Below are 14,812 nucleotides of genomic sequence, written 5' to 3' on the forward strand. Positions count from 1 at the left end.
TGCCAATGCAATGTCATGCCAAAATTCGTCTCCTTCTGTTTTAAAAGAATGATGCTCAATGCACTTTTGTCAAACCAAAATCCAACATCAATAGCGGGGCGGTAAATATGCACTAGAATCCCAAGGTAAGAGCCATAATACATATCTATAGATTTTCTAATCTCAAAATAGTTCCACATTTACCCGCCTCGACACGGAGGGGCAATTGGACACCTAAAAATCACAATTTTTTCACATTTACCGGCCTTAGAACAGAAGGGCAATTGGACCTCAAAAACATTTTCCCACATTTATCGGGCCACGTCACACGATAGGGCAATTCGGCAACTTGACTCCCCGCGTGGGTACCAATACAATACTTGACCCATTTTTCCAAAACCGATTCCACTACTTGGATTACTACATTATTTAGCCCCCTTTGAATATTCCAAAGTAGTGAACCAACATGAGTTTAAAAGCCATGCAATGCAATGTGATACATGAGTTTGCAAATGTTTCAATTTGCCTAAGATGCAATTCAAATTCTACAAGAAATGATTAGTATAACTCATATATAATAGAAGTTCAATTCCCAAAGTTCAACAACCTCCATAACCACCAATTGTGTAATTAATTCTCAACAATTACACCAATTCAATTATTACAAATGTTTGAACATAATATCAATTTAATTTCATGTTACAACTATCAATTGAACCAAAACCCTCTTTTAAAACCAAAATCACAAACCAGGATTCTGTAAAAATTGGGGGTTTTCCTCATTTTCTTCATCAATCAAAGAATCATCAATTAATAACCTTTTTTACACAAAAAACATTCAAAATATTTCAAAAATTTGATTGTAAACCCCCTCTTTATGCGTCCATCTTTTTAATCAAAGACCTCTATCTCATGCATCATTATAACTAAGAAAATACCACATATTCATATCAAAATATAGATATACAAGGTTAAAAGTATTCATACCTCAAAGATGAGTGAGAATGGGTGAACATCCAAACTTTGATGGCGACGAAAACGTGATCTAATCAGTTTAAAATGTAGATCTAGACGCGCTTAAATTTCTATCCTCAAGAACTAGAGGTAGATTTTTCTTAAAACTAGATGAAATCGAGGGTTGAAGGATCTTGAGGCTCAAAAATGGTGGATTGGGATGAAGAGAGAGAAAAGTGATGAAAAGTGGCTTTTTCGCCCACTAAGGGTGTTTTTATAGTCAGACGGATCGCGGGCTTGAGCCATAGATTGCGGCCGCAAATGACACAATTGCTGTCACGAAGGAATTTACCGCAGGCTCGACCAAGAGGGTTATGGGCCATGTTCACGGGCAGCCAACTTTTTGTAGAGAAAACTTATGGGGAGGTGTTTTTGGTCGTGGCCTGGTTACGACCCTTCACGGGTGCGATTCACGCCATCACAGGCGTGACCAAGTCAAAACAAAATCCTGTTTCAGGCTCTTCTAAGGCAAAACCAAGTACAACTTGTGCAATTCCCAATCAATTTAAGAAGAGAACAACTCTATAACTTATAACAATGATATACGGAAAGGCAAATGGGTCGAATCTCAACCCGAACCATTACAACGATGATCTATTTAAAGGAAAGCCTAAGGTCATTTGCCAGATTAGGTTGGATGGGATTATAACTATGTAAGATTAAGTGAGGGGATTACTAGTGTGATGGTACTAGGTTGGAGATGCAAGATAAATGTGTTTGTGTACTAGTGTAGTGATATTAGTTGCTTGGAATTAAATCTATGAAATTACGTAAAACCCTCATTATATAGAAGGTGACTTTGTTGTTTTGTAAAGTGAGGGTCTAAACAATTTTTTCACCTCAAATCCCCTAAGGTTGGATTTGCAATACCACCTCTTCCATGGGATTGCTAATCCTCTCATTGGAGGGTATTGATAATCCCATGGGACTCTTATGGCCATTTCTCGACCAAACATGTTTCTTGTAGGGCCCGCGGGATTGGTAATCCAATCCCGTAGTCTACAGAGGAAACAAACAGGGCTTGAGGGATATCAAAGTAGGGGAGTAAGTATCAAATGATATTGTTCATTTCATCTTAAGGAATATTTTATTTTATGAAATTTCTTGGAGGATGCTAAGTCATAATGGAACGCGTGCCTCCTCGCTTAGGAGATTACAATGAATAGACTCTAATGACTATATTTTAGAAAACTAGTCTTTGTGAAAGCCAAAGAACCCATGCATGAAGCTTATACCTCTTTAGTGTTAGAAATTGAAAGACGTTGGTTTACCTTACAAAGGTGGAAATTAAAGCTAGCAACCACGTGGCTTGTATTCAGATGACATCATATAAATGAGGGATTATGTGTCCTTTTGAGCTTCAAAGTTCCTTTTTTGGTGAAAGTGATTGTGCTCGTTTTTTTGTGTGATTGATTGTTGCAACAACAAACAAGGAATTGTTAATTCCAAAATGGAAGGTTTCAAAAGGTGTTAAGGCCCTATTTGGATGGTAGGTATGGAAGATAGGAACATGTATCTTATTATTAAAATTCGTATAAATATTCTCATGTTGTTGCGTTTCAAGCATCGGGAGTAATCAAGAATTAGGATACCTGTATGAAAAATTGATATTATTATAAATATCACGGACCACCTTTTATTTCATTCTTGAATAGTCGAGGAATGTGTGATTCCCATCGGTGGCGCATGAATGAGATTTTCCCTTCGTTTTTCAATTTCAGTCCCCCCTGAATGGGTTATTTGGAGTTACTTTCTGCATCTAGATACATCTAAATAACAAAATGAATAAGTATTGGTGACAGATATCCATTCCTCATTTGATTCCATTCATCAATTGGGCTCAAGATTGGTGTTCACCACCATCGGCTTCCTAACCATTGTTCTTATTTGCTCTTGGAATGAGGCTATTAGTTTTTAAGGTATAATGGTCCCTTTCCATGTTGGGAGCTCAAGTGAATGGTTGATTTTAAATTTGGTAGACTTGTAATGATAACAATGAAATTAGTGTTCTCGAATTCAATTTGTTGAGATCGAGGTAGGAAGCAAAAGAGCTCAGTTTTTCCCACTTTGGCTTACTAATCAAAATAGGATGATGATCCGTTTCAAGGATGGCCTAAGGGACATTGAAGTTCGGGAAAAGAATCAAATGCTATTCTTCTTTTCATCTTGAGCAATATTTAATTTTAAGAAATTGCTTGGAGGATGCTAAGTCATAGTAGAAGGGGTGCCTCCTCGATAAAGGGATTACAAGGAATAGACTCGAAGGACATATATCTGAAAACTAGTCTTTGTGAAAGCCGAAGGATTATGCATGAAGCTTATGCCTCTTTAATGCTAGAAATTGAAAGATGTTGTTTTACCTTGTAAAGGTGGAAGTGAAGCTAGTGATATAATCGTTGTCATCTCATGACATAATATATATGAACAAGTAAGTGTCCTTTTGACATTCAAAAGGTTCCTTTTGGTGATAGTAATTGTACTCGGTTTAGATGTGTGATTGGCTGTTGGAACAACCAACAAGGAAGTGGTAATTGCAAAAATGGAAGGTTTTGAAAACTATAAAGCACTATTTGGATGGTAGGCATGGAAGATGGGAATGCGTTTCATTATCAAAATTTGCATTCTCGTCTCATTTACCTTTAAGGCATTAGGAGTAGTTAGGAATCAGGATACTTGTGAGAAAAATTGATGTTATCATTAATATTGTGACCTACCTTTTATTTCGTTCTTGAATAGTCTAGGAATGTGTGATTCCCTTGGGAGGTGCAAGAATTAGATTTCCACTTAGTTTAGCCATCTCACTTCATCTTGAATGGGTTATCTGGATCAACTTTCTGCGTCTACATACATCCAATCAACAAAATGAGTAAGTCTAGGTGTCAGATATCCATTCCTCATTTGATTCCATCCATCTAAACCGGGCTTAGATTGGTGTGCTCCATTCTTGGCTTCCTAACCATTGTTCTTATTAGCTCTTTGATGAGGATGTCATTTGGTAAAGTGTGATATCCCATTCCATGTTGGGAGCTCAAGTAATTTGTTGATTTAAAATTTAGCGGACTTGTATAGATGGCAATGAAATTAGCATTATCAAAGTCCATTTGTTGAGGTAGAGGTAGGAAGCAAAAGAGCTCCATTTGCCCACTCTGGCTTACTTCCCAAAATAGGAAGGTGATTTGTTTCAAGAATGCCTAAGGGATATCGAAGTCGGGGAATAAGGATCAAATGCTTTTCTTCTTTTCATCTTTTGCAATAATTTATTTTAAGAAATTGCTTGGAGGTAGTTAAGTCATAATGGCAATGGTGCCTCCTTGCTAAAGGGATTACAATGAATAGACTCGAGGGCGTACATATAAAAAAACTAGTCTTTTTGAATGCCAAAGGTTCATGCATGAAGGTTATGCCTCTTTAATGCTGGGAGTTGAAAGACGTCGGTTTACCTTATAAAGGTGGAAGTGAAGCTAGCAACCGAATTATCTGTACAAGCAAATAAGTGTTGTTTTCACTTTGAAAATTTTCCTTGGGTGAAAAGTAATTGTGTTTAGTTTAGATGTGTGATTGGTTGTTGCGACAACCAGCAAGGAATTGTTAATTGCAAGAATGAAAGGTTTTGAAAACTTGCTATTTGCATGGTAGGTATGGAATATAGGAATATGTTTCTCATTATTATAATTCGTAGCATGATTCTTGTGTCATTACCTTTTTGGCATTGGGAGTAGTCAGGAACCTGGATACTTGTCTGAAAGATTGATATTATTTTAAATATTGTGGTGCGCCTTTTATTTCATTCTTGAGTAGTCCAGAAATGTGTGATTCCCATAGGAGGTGCATGAATGATATTTCCACTTAGCTTGGTAATCTCAATCCCCCCTGGATGGGGTATTTTAGCTGGAATGACTTTGTTTCTAAATACATCCAAATAACAAATGAACAAGTCTTTGTAGCATATGTCCGTTCTTCATTTGATTCCATCCATCTAAACTGGGCTTAAGTTTGGTGTTTTCTACCCTTGATTTTGTAACTTATGTTCTTATTTGCTCCTGGAATGTGGATATCAGTTGGTAAAGTATAATGGTCCCTTTCGATGGTGGGAGCTCAAGTAAATAGGTTGATTTAAAATTTGGAGCACTTGTAAGGATGGCAATTAAATTAGTGTTATCAAAGTCAATTTGTTGAGATAGAGGTAGGAAGCAAAGGAGTTTCTTTTTTTTGCCACTTTGGCTTGCTTCTCAAAATAGGTAGGTGATTCGTTTCAAGTTAGGCCTAAGGGATATCGAAGTCAAGGAACAAGAATCAAATGATATTATTCTTTTAATCTTGAGGAATATTTTTAATTTTATGAAATTGCTTGGAGGATGCTAAGTCATAATGGAAGGCGTGCATCTTCGCTAAGGAGATTACAATGAATAGACTCTAGGGACTATATTTCATAAAACTAGTCCTTGTGAGAGCCAAAGAATCATGCATTAAGCACGTTGGTTTACCTTATAAAGGTGGAAATTGAAGCGCTAGCAACTGCATAGTTGTCTTTACATGACATAATATAAATGATCAAATAAAACCTTGAAAGTGCCTTTTTTGGTGGAAGTAATTGTGTTCGTTTTTAATGTATGATTGGTTGTTGCAACAACGAATAAGGATTGTTAATTGCAAAAATGGATTCCTTTAACCTGAAGGGGTTGGTTTGGTGGTTAAGGCTAGGAGCTTGGGGGTGTGCTCCTTCCAAGGTCTAAGGTTCCAAAACCTCCTAGGTACAAATAATTTCTTCCATACAGGGCTTTGCCTCGACTTTAATTAGCCCCCTTACTAGTGGATAGTGGGATTGGTCCCTCAAATTAGTTGGTCCAATGGACTGGATATCGAGTTATCAATTTTAATTTTTTTTTGGGACTCTAACCCATATACACTAATGTTTTAAAAATCGAACCGGTGAGTGAACAAAAAAAAGGATTGGGTGAATGGGTCAACGGTTCAACTGTCGAGTGAAACTGGAATTGAACCGTGAGTTCATAATTATTTTATGAATAAAAATTATTTAATAATAATATAAGAATTAAGATATATTTATTTAAATTATTTTTACATTTTAAGATACATATAATTACATAAATATATTTATATTTATTTTTTGTAAAATGTATTAATTATATATAATGTTTGAAAGAAAATATTATAAAAATTTATATTTAGCAAATATAAACAAAAGTTGAAGGTGATAGAGTTGTTGTACTGTCATTCCACTTTTATGTGGTTCTAGATTCAACTCTCCCAAGCAACTTGGTCTTGTTAAATATATGTTTGTTTGGAATAAAATATAATGAATACTATAAATAATATTTATCTACTATTTATTAGCAAGGAGATGTAGTGGCTCAACGGAATTAAGCATGCTTTTCAACTCTAGGTGCTGTGTTCGACTCTCTCAAGCTCTTTTTTTCAGCATTGGATTGGTGCGCGTTGGAAGGCTTGCTGGCCCGGCCAGTTTTCACAAGGCTTGCAGGCCGGTTTTCTTCAATCAGTTCAACTGTGGGTTTGTCCAGTTCAGCTAAATTAGACCGGTTTTCAAGACAGAATGGGTTTGAGGATATATTCGGATTGGAGCCTAGACTGGTTGAACCTGCCGGTCCGGTCCAGTCCAGTTTTAAAAACATTGATATACGCAACACTTACCCCAAATTTTGGAGGAACTAGAACTTTGTGGACTGACTTACGTTTCCTTCATTTCTGTCTTTTCTTCTCTCATTCTGTGCGTCAACTTCTACATGTTTGTAAGGCAACCTAATCCTAGTCTAGTCCGTTACCTGTATCCCCTTTTTTTCTTTTCTATTTGTCCTCTTTTTCGTTTTCTTTCTCCCCTTATCAAAAGTTGAAAATCTGTTGGAATACAATTAGTGCATCAATTAGGGGTAGATGGTGTCATATAGGCTTCTGTACAATGTACGGACAGAGGTGGGACCCACATGGATTTGTTTGATATTTAGAATGGCCAATGTTCAACTCTTGGTGTGTGACTTGTTCATGTCTACAATTGCAACTCTCTCTCTCTCTTTCTCTCTCTCTCTCTCTCTGTTGTTGAAGATAAAATCTTAGTGTGAAATTTATCAAAGATTGACACTTATTAGTGAACATATGAAGATCCTATGATTTATTCTTATCGTGATTTATATCATGATTTTTGTATCTTTGATTTATCTCAACCCCTTAGCTGAAGGGATATTGATTGTATCTCTCACTCTATATATTATATATATAGATGTTATCATGTAATAAAGATCATCAAATAGTGAATGAAATATATAGACCATAGTGCCTTTGTGTGTGGGCGTATGCCAATCTTGATTGAACTTAACTCTTTGTGTTTATGTTCCTCTATTTTTGCTTTCTGTCTTTGTCATTCTAAAGTTTAAGATGGTATCGAAGTGATCGATCCTTGCTGCTTTGGTGTTCCACACCACTAGCTTTCGCTTCACTAATGATTGCTGGTCCTTCTTGTCCTTCTGGTGTTCAACTCGCCATGTGTTCCTTGTCTGATCCATTTTCTTGAAGCATTTGTTTATTTGCAGCCACTTTCTGCACTAATCATCATTGCTATAGGGAAAAAAATAAAATGGAAAATTCTTGAGGACTTTTCAAAGCCCAAGCTCCTTTGCCCATTATGGAATTTTTTTATTGGCCCATAGTGGCATTTCTTGTAGGCCTATATTGGCATTTTCTTCTTGGCTGGTAGTGCCATTTTTCATTGGTACACAGTGTCATTTTCTTTTAGCCCATAGGAGGCATTTCATTGGCAAGATGTGTAACTCTTACATCAATCCTTGTGTTTGCATGATGTCCATTTCGTGAAGCTTTCTTCCCCAATTTGTCGGTTGGGGGAGTTTGATCTTCATTTGCATGATGTTTATTTCATGCATATTGTTTTTGCATGATGTTGATTCCATGCATATTGCTTTCTTGGCAAGATGTTGATTCCTTAACTATTTTCTCCCAAATTGTCATTAAGGGGGAGTTGTTACCATTATTGTTGTTTTTTGGTAACTTCATTGCTACTATTTTTTATGATCATCCCATTTTCAAGTTCAAGTTGGACATTTCGCTTTAATTGTTCCGTTTTCCAACTTGAGAGTGAGTGTTGAAGATAGATCATATTGTCAAAGATACTAGAGATTTACACTTATTATTGAAGATATGAAGATTCCATGATTAATATTATGATTTTTGCATGTTTGATTTATGTCAATCTCTTAATCGAGTGGCCTTGGGTGCAACGAATAAATAAATTTTATTTTGCCTTGTCTTTTTTTTAGAGATCACTAGGCAAATGGTGAGTGGTGCACTAATAATGTAATAGTTATTATAAGCCAAGTTACTTAATCTGCGTAGGGCGCCTCGCGAATCGTGCTCCAGTGTGAAGATCAGTGGATTCATTGACAATTTGGGTCACATTTGTGGGTTAAAATAGTCAAACTAGCTTATTGAATATGAATACAGTTTTGACTTGTATGCGTACCAGCCAACACTTTCAAATTGTCAAAAAACCTTCTACGGAGGATCAAACTTATGGAAGACCCTAAGCGTTGGCATCTATACCACAGCCTTACCTGGTAAATATGAGAAAACATATATTATTTATTATAAACTTCTTGTTGAACACTAAATATGATTATTTGTTAATAAATAATCAATGCATAAAAAACAAAAATAATGTAATTAAAAATATTTGTATAAATATATATAATTTTTAAAATATAAATGTATACGCTTTGAAGACGCTCCCACTCTCTAGTTATTTTGACAATGGACACTCTCGTGCTCTCGCTTCTGCTTCCCCTCACGCGTGTGCTCTGCGAATTGGTGACTTAGGTTATAAATGAAATCTTAGGTTAATATATATACTACCGTAATTGTGAAATCGGGATGTAAAATGCATATGGCTTCTCTATTTTTTTGAATTGCGTGTTGTAAGATATTTTTTAATTTCTTTAGGTGTAGGCAGAAAAACATTATATTTATATAAGACACAAATATTTTGCTGGAGAACAGAACATGAAGCTATGCATAATCCTTATTTTTATGACAGCAAGATACCAAGAGTTAAAAAAAATATGAATGCATTAGTACTTAATACATACCAAATGTGAAGCAAAGATAAAAGTGAGTATAACAAAAAAATATATCACTTTAGTACATTCTTATTTCTTTGAATCATATTTATTCTCAATTTTTTTTTTTTTTTGGTTCTTAGTAATTGTATAATATATTTTCCAATTTTTTTAAATTACCATTGATGTTTAAATTTTTAATTTTGAACTTCTATTTTATCAAATAGGATGTCCATAGTAGAAAACCTATAAAGCACAAATACTTCTAGAAGGGAGTCGAATCTATATCAAATATTGATACTCCTCGAATACTCACGGATACGTATTCGATACTCCTAAAATGTATTCATAATTTGAAATTAATTTTCTTTAATTTGAAGAATTATCAAATACATTTTAGATTCTCTAGGTTTTGTATCTGATCCATAAAGAAATTAAGATTGTAATATTTCTTTCATAACATTAGAGCAATAAAAAGAGCCAACTTCGTTATTTTCTCCATTGCCAACTTAGGTAATAAAAAGAAGCTATGCTCTATAGAGTTTGTATCATGATAGTAGTGGTTGATTAATGACTAAAGTCATAATAATGGAGTTAATTGTACGTAAGAACCATCATGCTCCTAGCATTCAATAAAATGATCTTTCATGGTAACAAGAACTGCGTCTATTGTGGGTTCCATCAACCATGACCTATTTAGGTGTGCATTTTTATTGCAAGCTTTTGGATGAAGGATATGTTTGTAATTGTTGACATGGAAACCAGATCATGTGATTCATCTACGTTTATTGATATGTTTGTAATTGTTGGCATGGAGACTTGATCATGTGATCATGATAACTATTGAATTCTCATATAAAAGAAGTTTGTTCCAACTTAATGTCTCTAATAAATTATTTTGTTTTATGTTGATATTTTTGTTCGAAACACCCGATAGGACTTCAATAGTTACAATGACCGTGCAAAATATTTTGGTAAATAATGAAACTTTGTTGTTTTTATTGATTTGTTTATTTTTTTGGAACAATTTGAATATTGAGGTTGGGATCTGAAACAAAGAAGTTGTTCAGTGTTTTAACTTGGAAATTAAAATTAAACTGTCTAAGCTAAATTTAAAACAGTGAAAATATACTCTGTTAACGTTATCATTTCATTGTTTTGGTAAATATCTTATTTAATATTTCTACTAATAATGCTAATGGTCATAGTAGATAGTAAAATTTCACTGTCCAAATTAACAAAATAAAATTTTACTTAAGTGTGGGCCTTCTGTGGGTGGTGGTGACCTTGGTGCGACAAACGCCTATTATGTTCTCATGAAAAAATTATAATCAAAGCCCTGTGGCCAAACACCCCGGTTTCATATTGTAATACCTCGATCATACATTGAAATAAGGACTTGGCCTTTTGCTTGGTAAATAAGTAATGATTTTGCTAATTTCAAAATCTTATTACCAACATTGTTTGTTGTTTAGATTCAATAATTTTAGTTGTGGTTGGGTTAGAAGATGTCAAAGATTTTTGGGTAGTATGCTCCAAATGGAGCTAAAGGTTTGTTGATTCACAAAATCCAGGAATTTGAGTTTGATGGCCATGTTGGTAAAGAAGTTTTTGTCTTATAAGTATAAATTGGAGTGGTTTTAGCCACCGCTACATTCATGCCGACTTGGGGAAGTGAATGTACTAAGTTTACACCATACCAACCCCATTGGTGCTTGAATGTTCTTGTGCAAATTGTTAGTCTCTTTCACTAGGATTATTCTTCTTTGTATATTACTATGATCATTCTTCTTTATATATTGTTGGTGTTCAAGGGGGTAACAATACAGGTTTGATTGATTTGGTTTTGGTCATAGGGTTGGAATTGGTGAACTTATAAGGTTGTGTTTGGTAGAGTTTCCCAAAATTAATTCCACCTTTACATTCTAATGCTATGCTTGGTTTGAGTTTTCGAATCATGATTCCAAATCAATTTTAAAATACATTTTGAAAACATGTTTGGTAAAGCATACAATTTTTGAATTTTTGGTTTACCTGGTAGTCTGCTCGGACATCCGCCTGGATGTCCGGGTGGTTGATCGGAACAGTATATTTGTTTTTGGAACCTGTTAGTTGGAAGAAAAAATAAAAAAAATTATATTTGTTTTTGATATTTTTTAAATATAGAAATTATTTTTTTAGATCAAAATGACATTATTTTTTTGAATTGAATTTTAAAAAGAGTTTGGTTATGAGTTTTAAATAAAATTTTCAATAGAGTTGTAAGTGTGTGTTTGGTTATAAGTTATAGGTTTTTCAATTAAGTTTTGAAAACTTTTTTCAAAACTCATAACCGAACAACTTTTCTCATTTCATGTCACATCAAAAGTTCAAAACTCATAATCAAACAATTTTTCTCTTTTCAAATCATAATTCTAAAACTCACAAACTCAAAATACAACTCTAGTCTCAAATCATAATTCTAAAACTCTACAAAGCACTACCTAACTTTTTCTTTTGGTAGGTTGTGAACTTCTAACTTCGCCCTTTTCAACTCTAGAAATTTTTTAACATTTGAGGTTTTAGTTTTAATGTGGCATGGATAAGCTTTATGCCATTGGTTTAGGTCCAACTATTTTTTTTTTACATGTGATCAAAGAAAGGCTATTCCGAGGTTTGCCTTGAGAGCTTGGCTTCAAGAATAGGCTTTTATGTTACTATCTCAAAAGAATTTTATTTTAGGTTTTCACTGAGATTATTAATAAAACCAATGTCCTCGCACTAGTTTATCTCAACATAGGGCTGAAGTTCTGTCACCAGTTAGTGTTAGAATATTCATTTATATATTTGTAATTATCTGTTTCCTGATTTCATGCCGTAGGGCTCTCCTTTTAAGTTATGTTAATTAATATAAATGGGAATGAATTGATATTCATTCACCAAGGTTTGATTTTACCTCAACAAACATGGTATCAGAGCCTAAACCCTAAACCCAGCTTCTTCTGCCACCTTCCATCACCACTCTGAAAGAACCCATCTCCAGGCAACCCACCATCACCATCTTTCGGCCTCTCATTTAGCTATCTGGGGCTTGCGCATGCTGCAGCAGGCCTTCCAGGCTTAGCCGACAGCCGTTGGAGGCCAGGATGACACCAGTCGGAGGTAACCCAGGACCAGACGATTTCCGTTAGGGCTTGCGCACGTAGCAGCAGGCCTTCCAGGCTCAGCCGACAGCTGTTGGAGGCCATCCAAGCCAGGACGAAGCCAGTCGGAGGTCACCCACGACCAGACGCCTTCAGTCGGAGTTCACCCAGGACCAGACGACACCTTTTGGCAGTTCGACAGTCTGTTTAAGTCTAGTTGGCAGTCCCTTCATTCCTCTGTGGCTTCTCGCATGTCTCTGTGAGGTTTGCAATATATACTGATCGTGATACCTATATTAAAAATATATATATATATATATATATATATTTGTTTTGATTGAGGTTCTGGTTTCAGTATTATTTTGTAATTTATTTTTGGGTCAATAGATGGCCCCAATAATTTGATTTTCATGCTCCTATAGTGGTCTGCGATTTTCATTATTTGGTTGTTCTCTTCCTCCCATAGTTGTGATTCCTGCTGGTTGTGGTTTAAATAAGTAGCATACTCAGATGGCCGAAATTACTAGTGAATCCACCACTCGTATCCAGCCACCTCAAGTGGAGAGCCTCACTATGCCTACTCAATTCGAAAACTACAATCCTAGCCTCAAAATCACCACCTCGCTGTTTAATGGTCAGAATTATCTAGCTTGGTCGCTGAGTCTGACTCTTTTTTTGAAGAGCAGGGGGAAAATGCGTTATGTTGATGGAAGGGTTCAACCACCAGGTCCCAATGATCCTGGTTATGACCAATGGGAGATTACTAATTCCTTGATTATGGGGTGGCTTATTCATTCTATGGTTCCGGATATTGGTGAAGGCTACTTGTCCATGGAAACTGCCCAGGATGTTTGGGAAGCTGTGGCTGCCACTTATTCTCGCAAGGGCAATTTTTTGCAGACTTTTGAGTTACGTCGTTCCATCGAGCGCTTCGTACAGGGGGAGCAGATTGTTCTTCAGTACATCACATTTCTTAACAATGGCTGGAAACGTCTTGATCACCTGCAGGACTATAAATCGGTTTGCACTACTGATTTCGTTGGCTACATGAAGTTTATTGCACATGAGAGGGTCTTCAAGTTTCTGGAAGGTCTTAATCTGGAATTTGATCCGGTTCGGAGTCATGTCCTTGGCATGGATACTCTTCCTTCTCTTCAGGAGGCCTATGCTTACGTACAGAATGAGGAGAGTCGTCGTTCTGCTATGATGCCAACTGCTTCTCCAGAATGCTCTGCCTTTTTGTTCCTCCTCGGGATGGGACCAATCTGCCCCGTGCTTCTCCTAATCCTTCTACAAAGGACCCTTTGTTCTATGATTATTGCCACAAGCCACGACATACTCGTGAGACCAGTTGGAAGCTTCATAGGGCTCCATCTGGCGGTCAAGGTGATCGGTCTGGTTCTCGCGGAGGTCGGTCCGGCCAGTCTAGAGGACGTGGCTTTCATCCACGGGCCCATCAATCCAGTGCGGTTGGCATACTTTATTCCACTCCAGCCCCAGTTGGCTTGTCCTCTGATGGGATATCTGGCCTGTCTTCTTCTGAGTTTGAGGATGTTTTGTGTCACTTGTTAGACCGCCGGTCTTCTACCACTCCTCCGGATGCATCCTCTTCTTCATTTGCTCGATCAGGTAACTTAGCCTCTCTTCCCAATGCTTTTCTATCCCATAAGTCTGTCCCATGGATTATTGATTCTGGTGCCTCAGATCATATGTCTGGATCTTCTGATCTTTTCTCCGACTATAAGCCCTCTTCAGGACACGACAAAGTTCGCATTGCAGATGGTACTATTTCTTCTGTCTCTGGGAAAGGTTTAATTCATGCCACTCCTTCCCTTCCTCTCTCTTCAGTTTTACATGTTCCTAATTTCTCTGTTAATCTTTTATCCTTAAGTCGTATTACTCAATATTTGAATTGTAGTGTGACTTTTTTCCTTGATCATTGTCTTTTTCAGGACCTTATCACGGGGAGGACGATTGGCAGTGGTAAAGCAGAACATGGTCTCTATATCTTGGATCAGGCTGACAAGGTTGCATATCACTCTATCTAGTCTCCAATCACCAAGGACGATTTATGGCTGTGGCATCGACGTCTTGGTCATTCCTCTTTTTATCTGCTTCAACATTTATTTCCTTCTGTTTTTACCAAAAATAATGTGTCTGACTTTCAATGTGAGTCTTGTTAACTTGGCAAACAAACACGAGCTTCTTTTGCTCATCGTATTAATAAAAGTGTAGTTCCTTTTTCTTTAATACATTCTGATGTTTGGGGTTCATCTCGTGTTGTGTCATTGAAATGCCATAGATGGTTTGTCACGTTTATCGATGATTTTTCCTGTACTACTTGGGTGTATCTCATGAAAGAAAAGAGAGGTTTTTTCTGTGTTTCAAAATTTTCATAAAATGCTTTGTACTCAATTTGGGGCTGTTGTCAAAATCTTACGTTCTGATAATGGGGGTGAATACATTGATTCAGGGTTAGAGAGATATTTTTCCACTGATGGCATTATCCATCAGACTTCTTGCACCAATACCCCGCAACAAAATGGGGTCGCAGAGCGCAAGAATCGTCATCTTCTTGACATGGCTCGGTGTATGTGT

General features: G+C 36.3%; 1 protein-coding gene across 1 annotated transcript in view; it reads left to right on the top strand.

The window, feature by feature from the left end:
* The window catches only part of LOC114305708 (DNA/RNA helicase protein), a 30,723-nt gene extending 16,236 nt beyond the window's left edge, over positions 1-14,487 (top strand). Inside the window, exon 4 of the mRNA XM_028250832.2 lies at positions 14,167-14,487. Coding sequence (XP_028106633.2) covers positions 14,167-14,449 — 283 coding nt within the window. The 3' untranslated portion in view covers positions 14,450-14,487. The remainder of the gene's footprint in view (positions 1-14,166) is intronic.
* The last annotated feature ends 325 nt before the right edge of the window (positions 14,488-14,812 follow it).

Source organism: Camellia sinensis, chromosome 12 (genome assembly GCF_055761805.1).
Source record: "Camellia sinensis isolate YWXY chromosome 12, ASM5576180v1, whole genome shotgun sequence".
Classification (NCBI taxonomy): domain Eukaryota; kingdom Viridiplantae; phylum Streptophyta; class Magnoliopsida; order Ericales; family Theaceae; genus Camellia; species Camellia sinensis.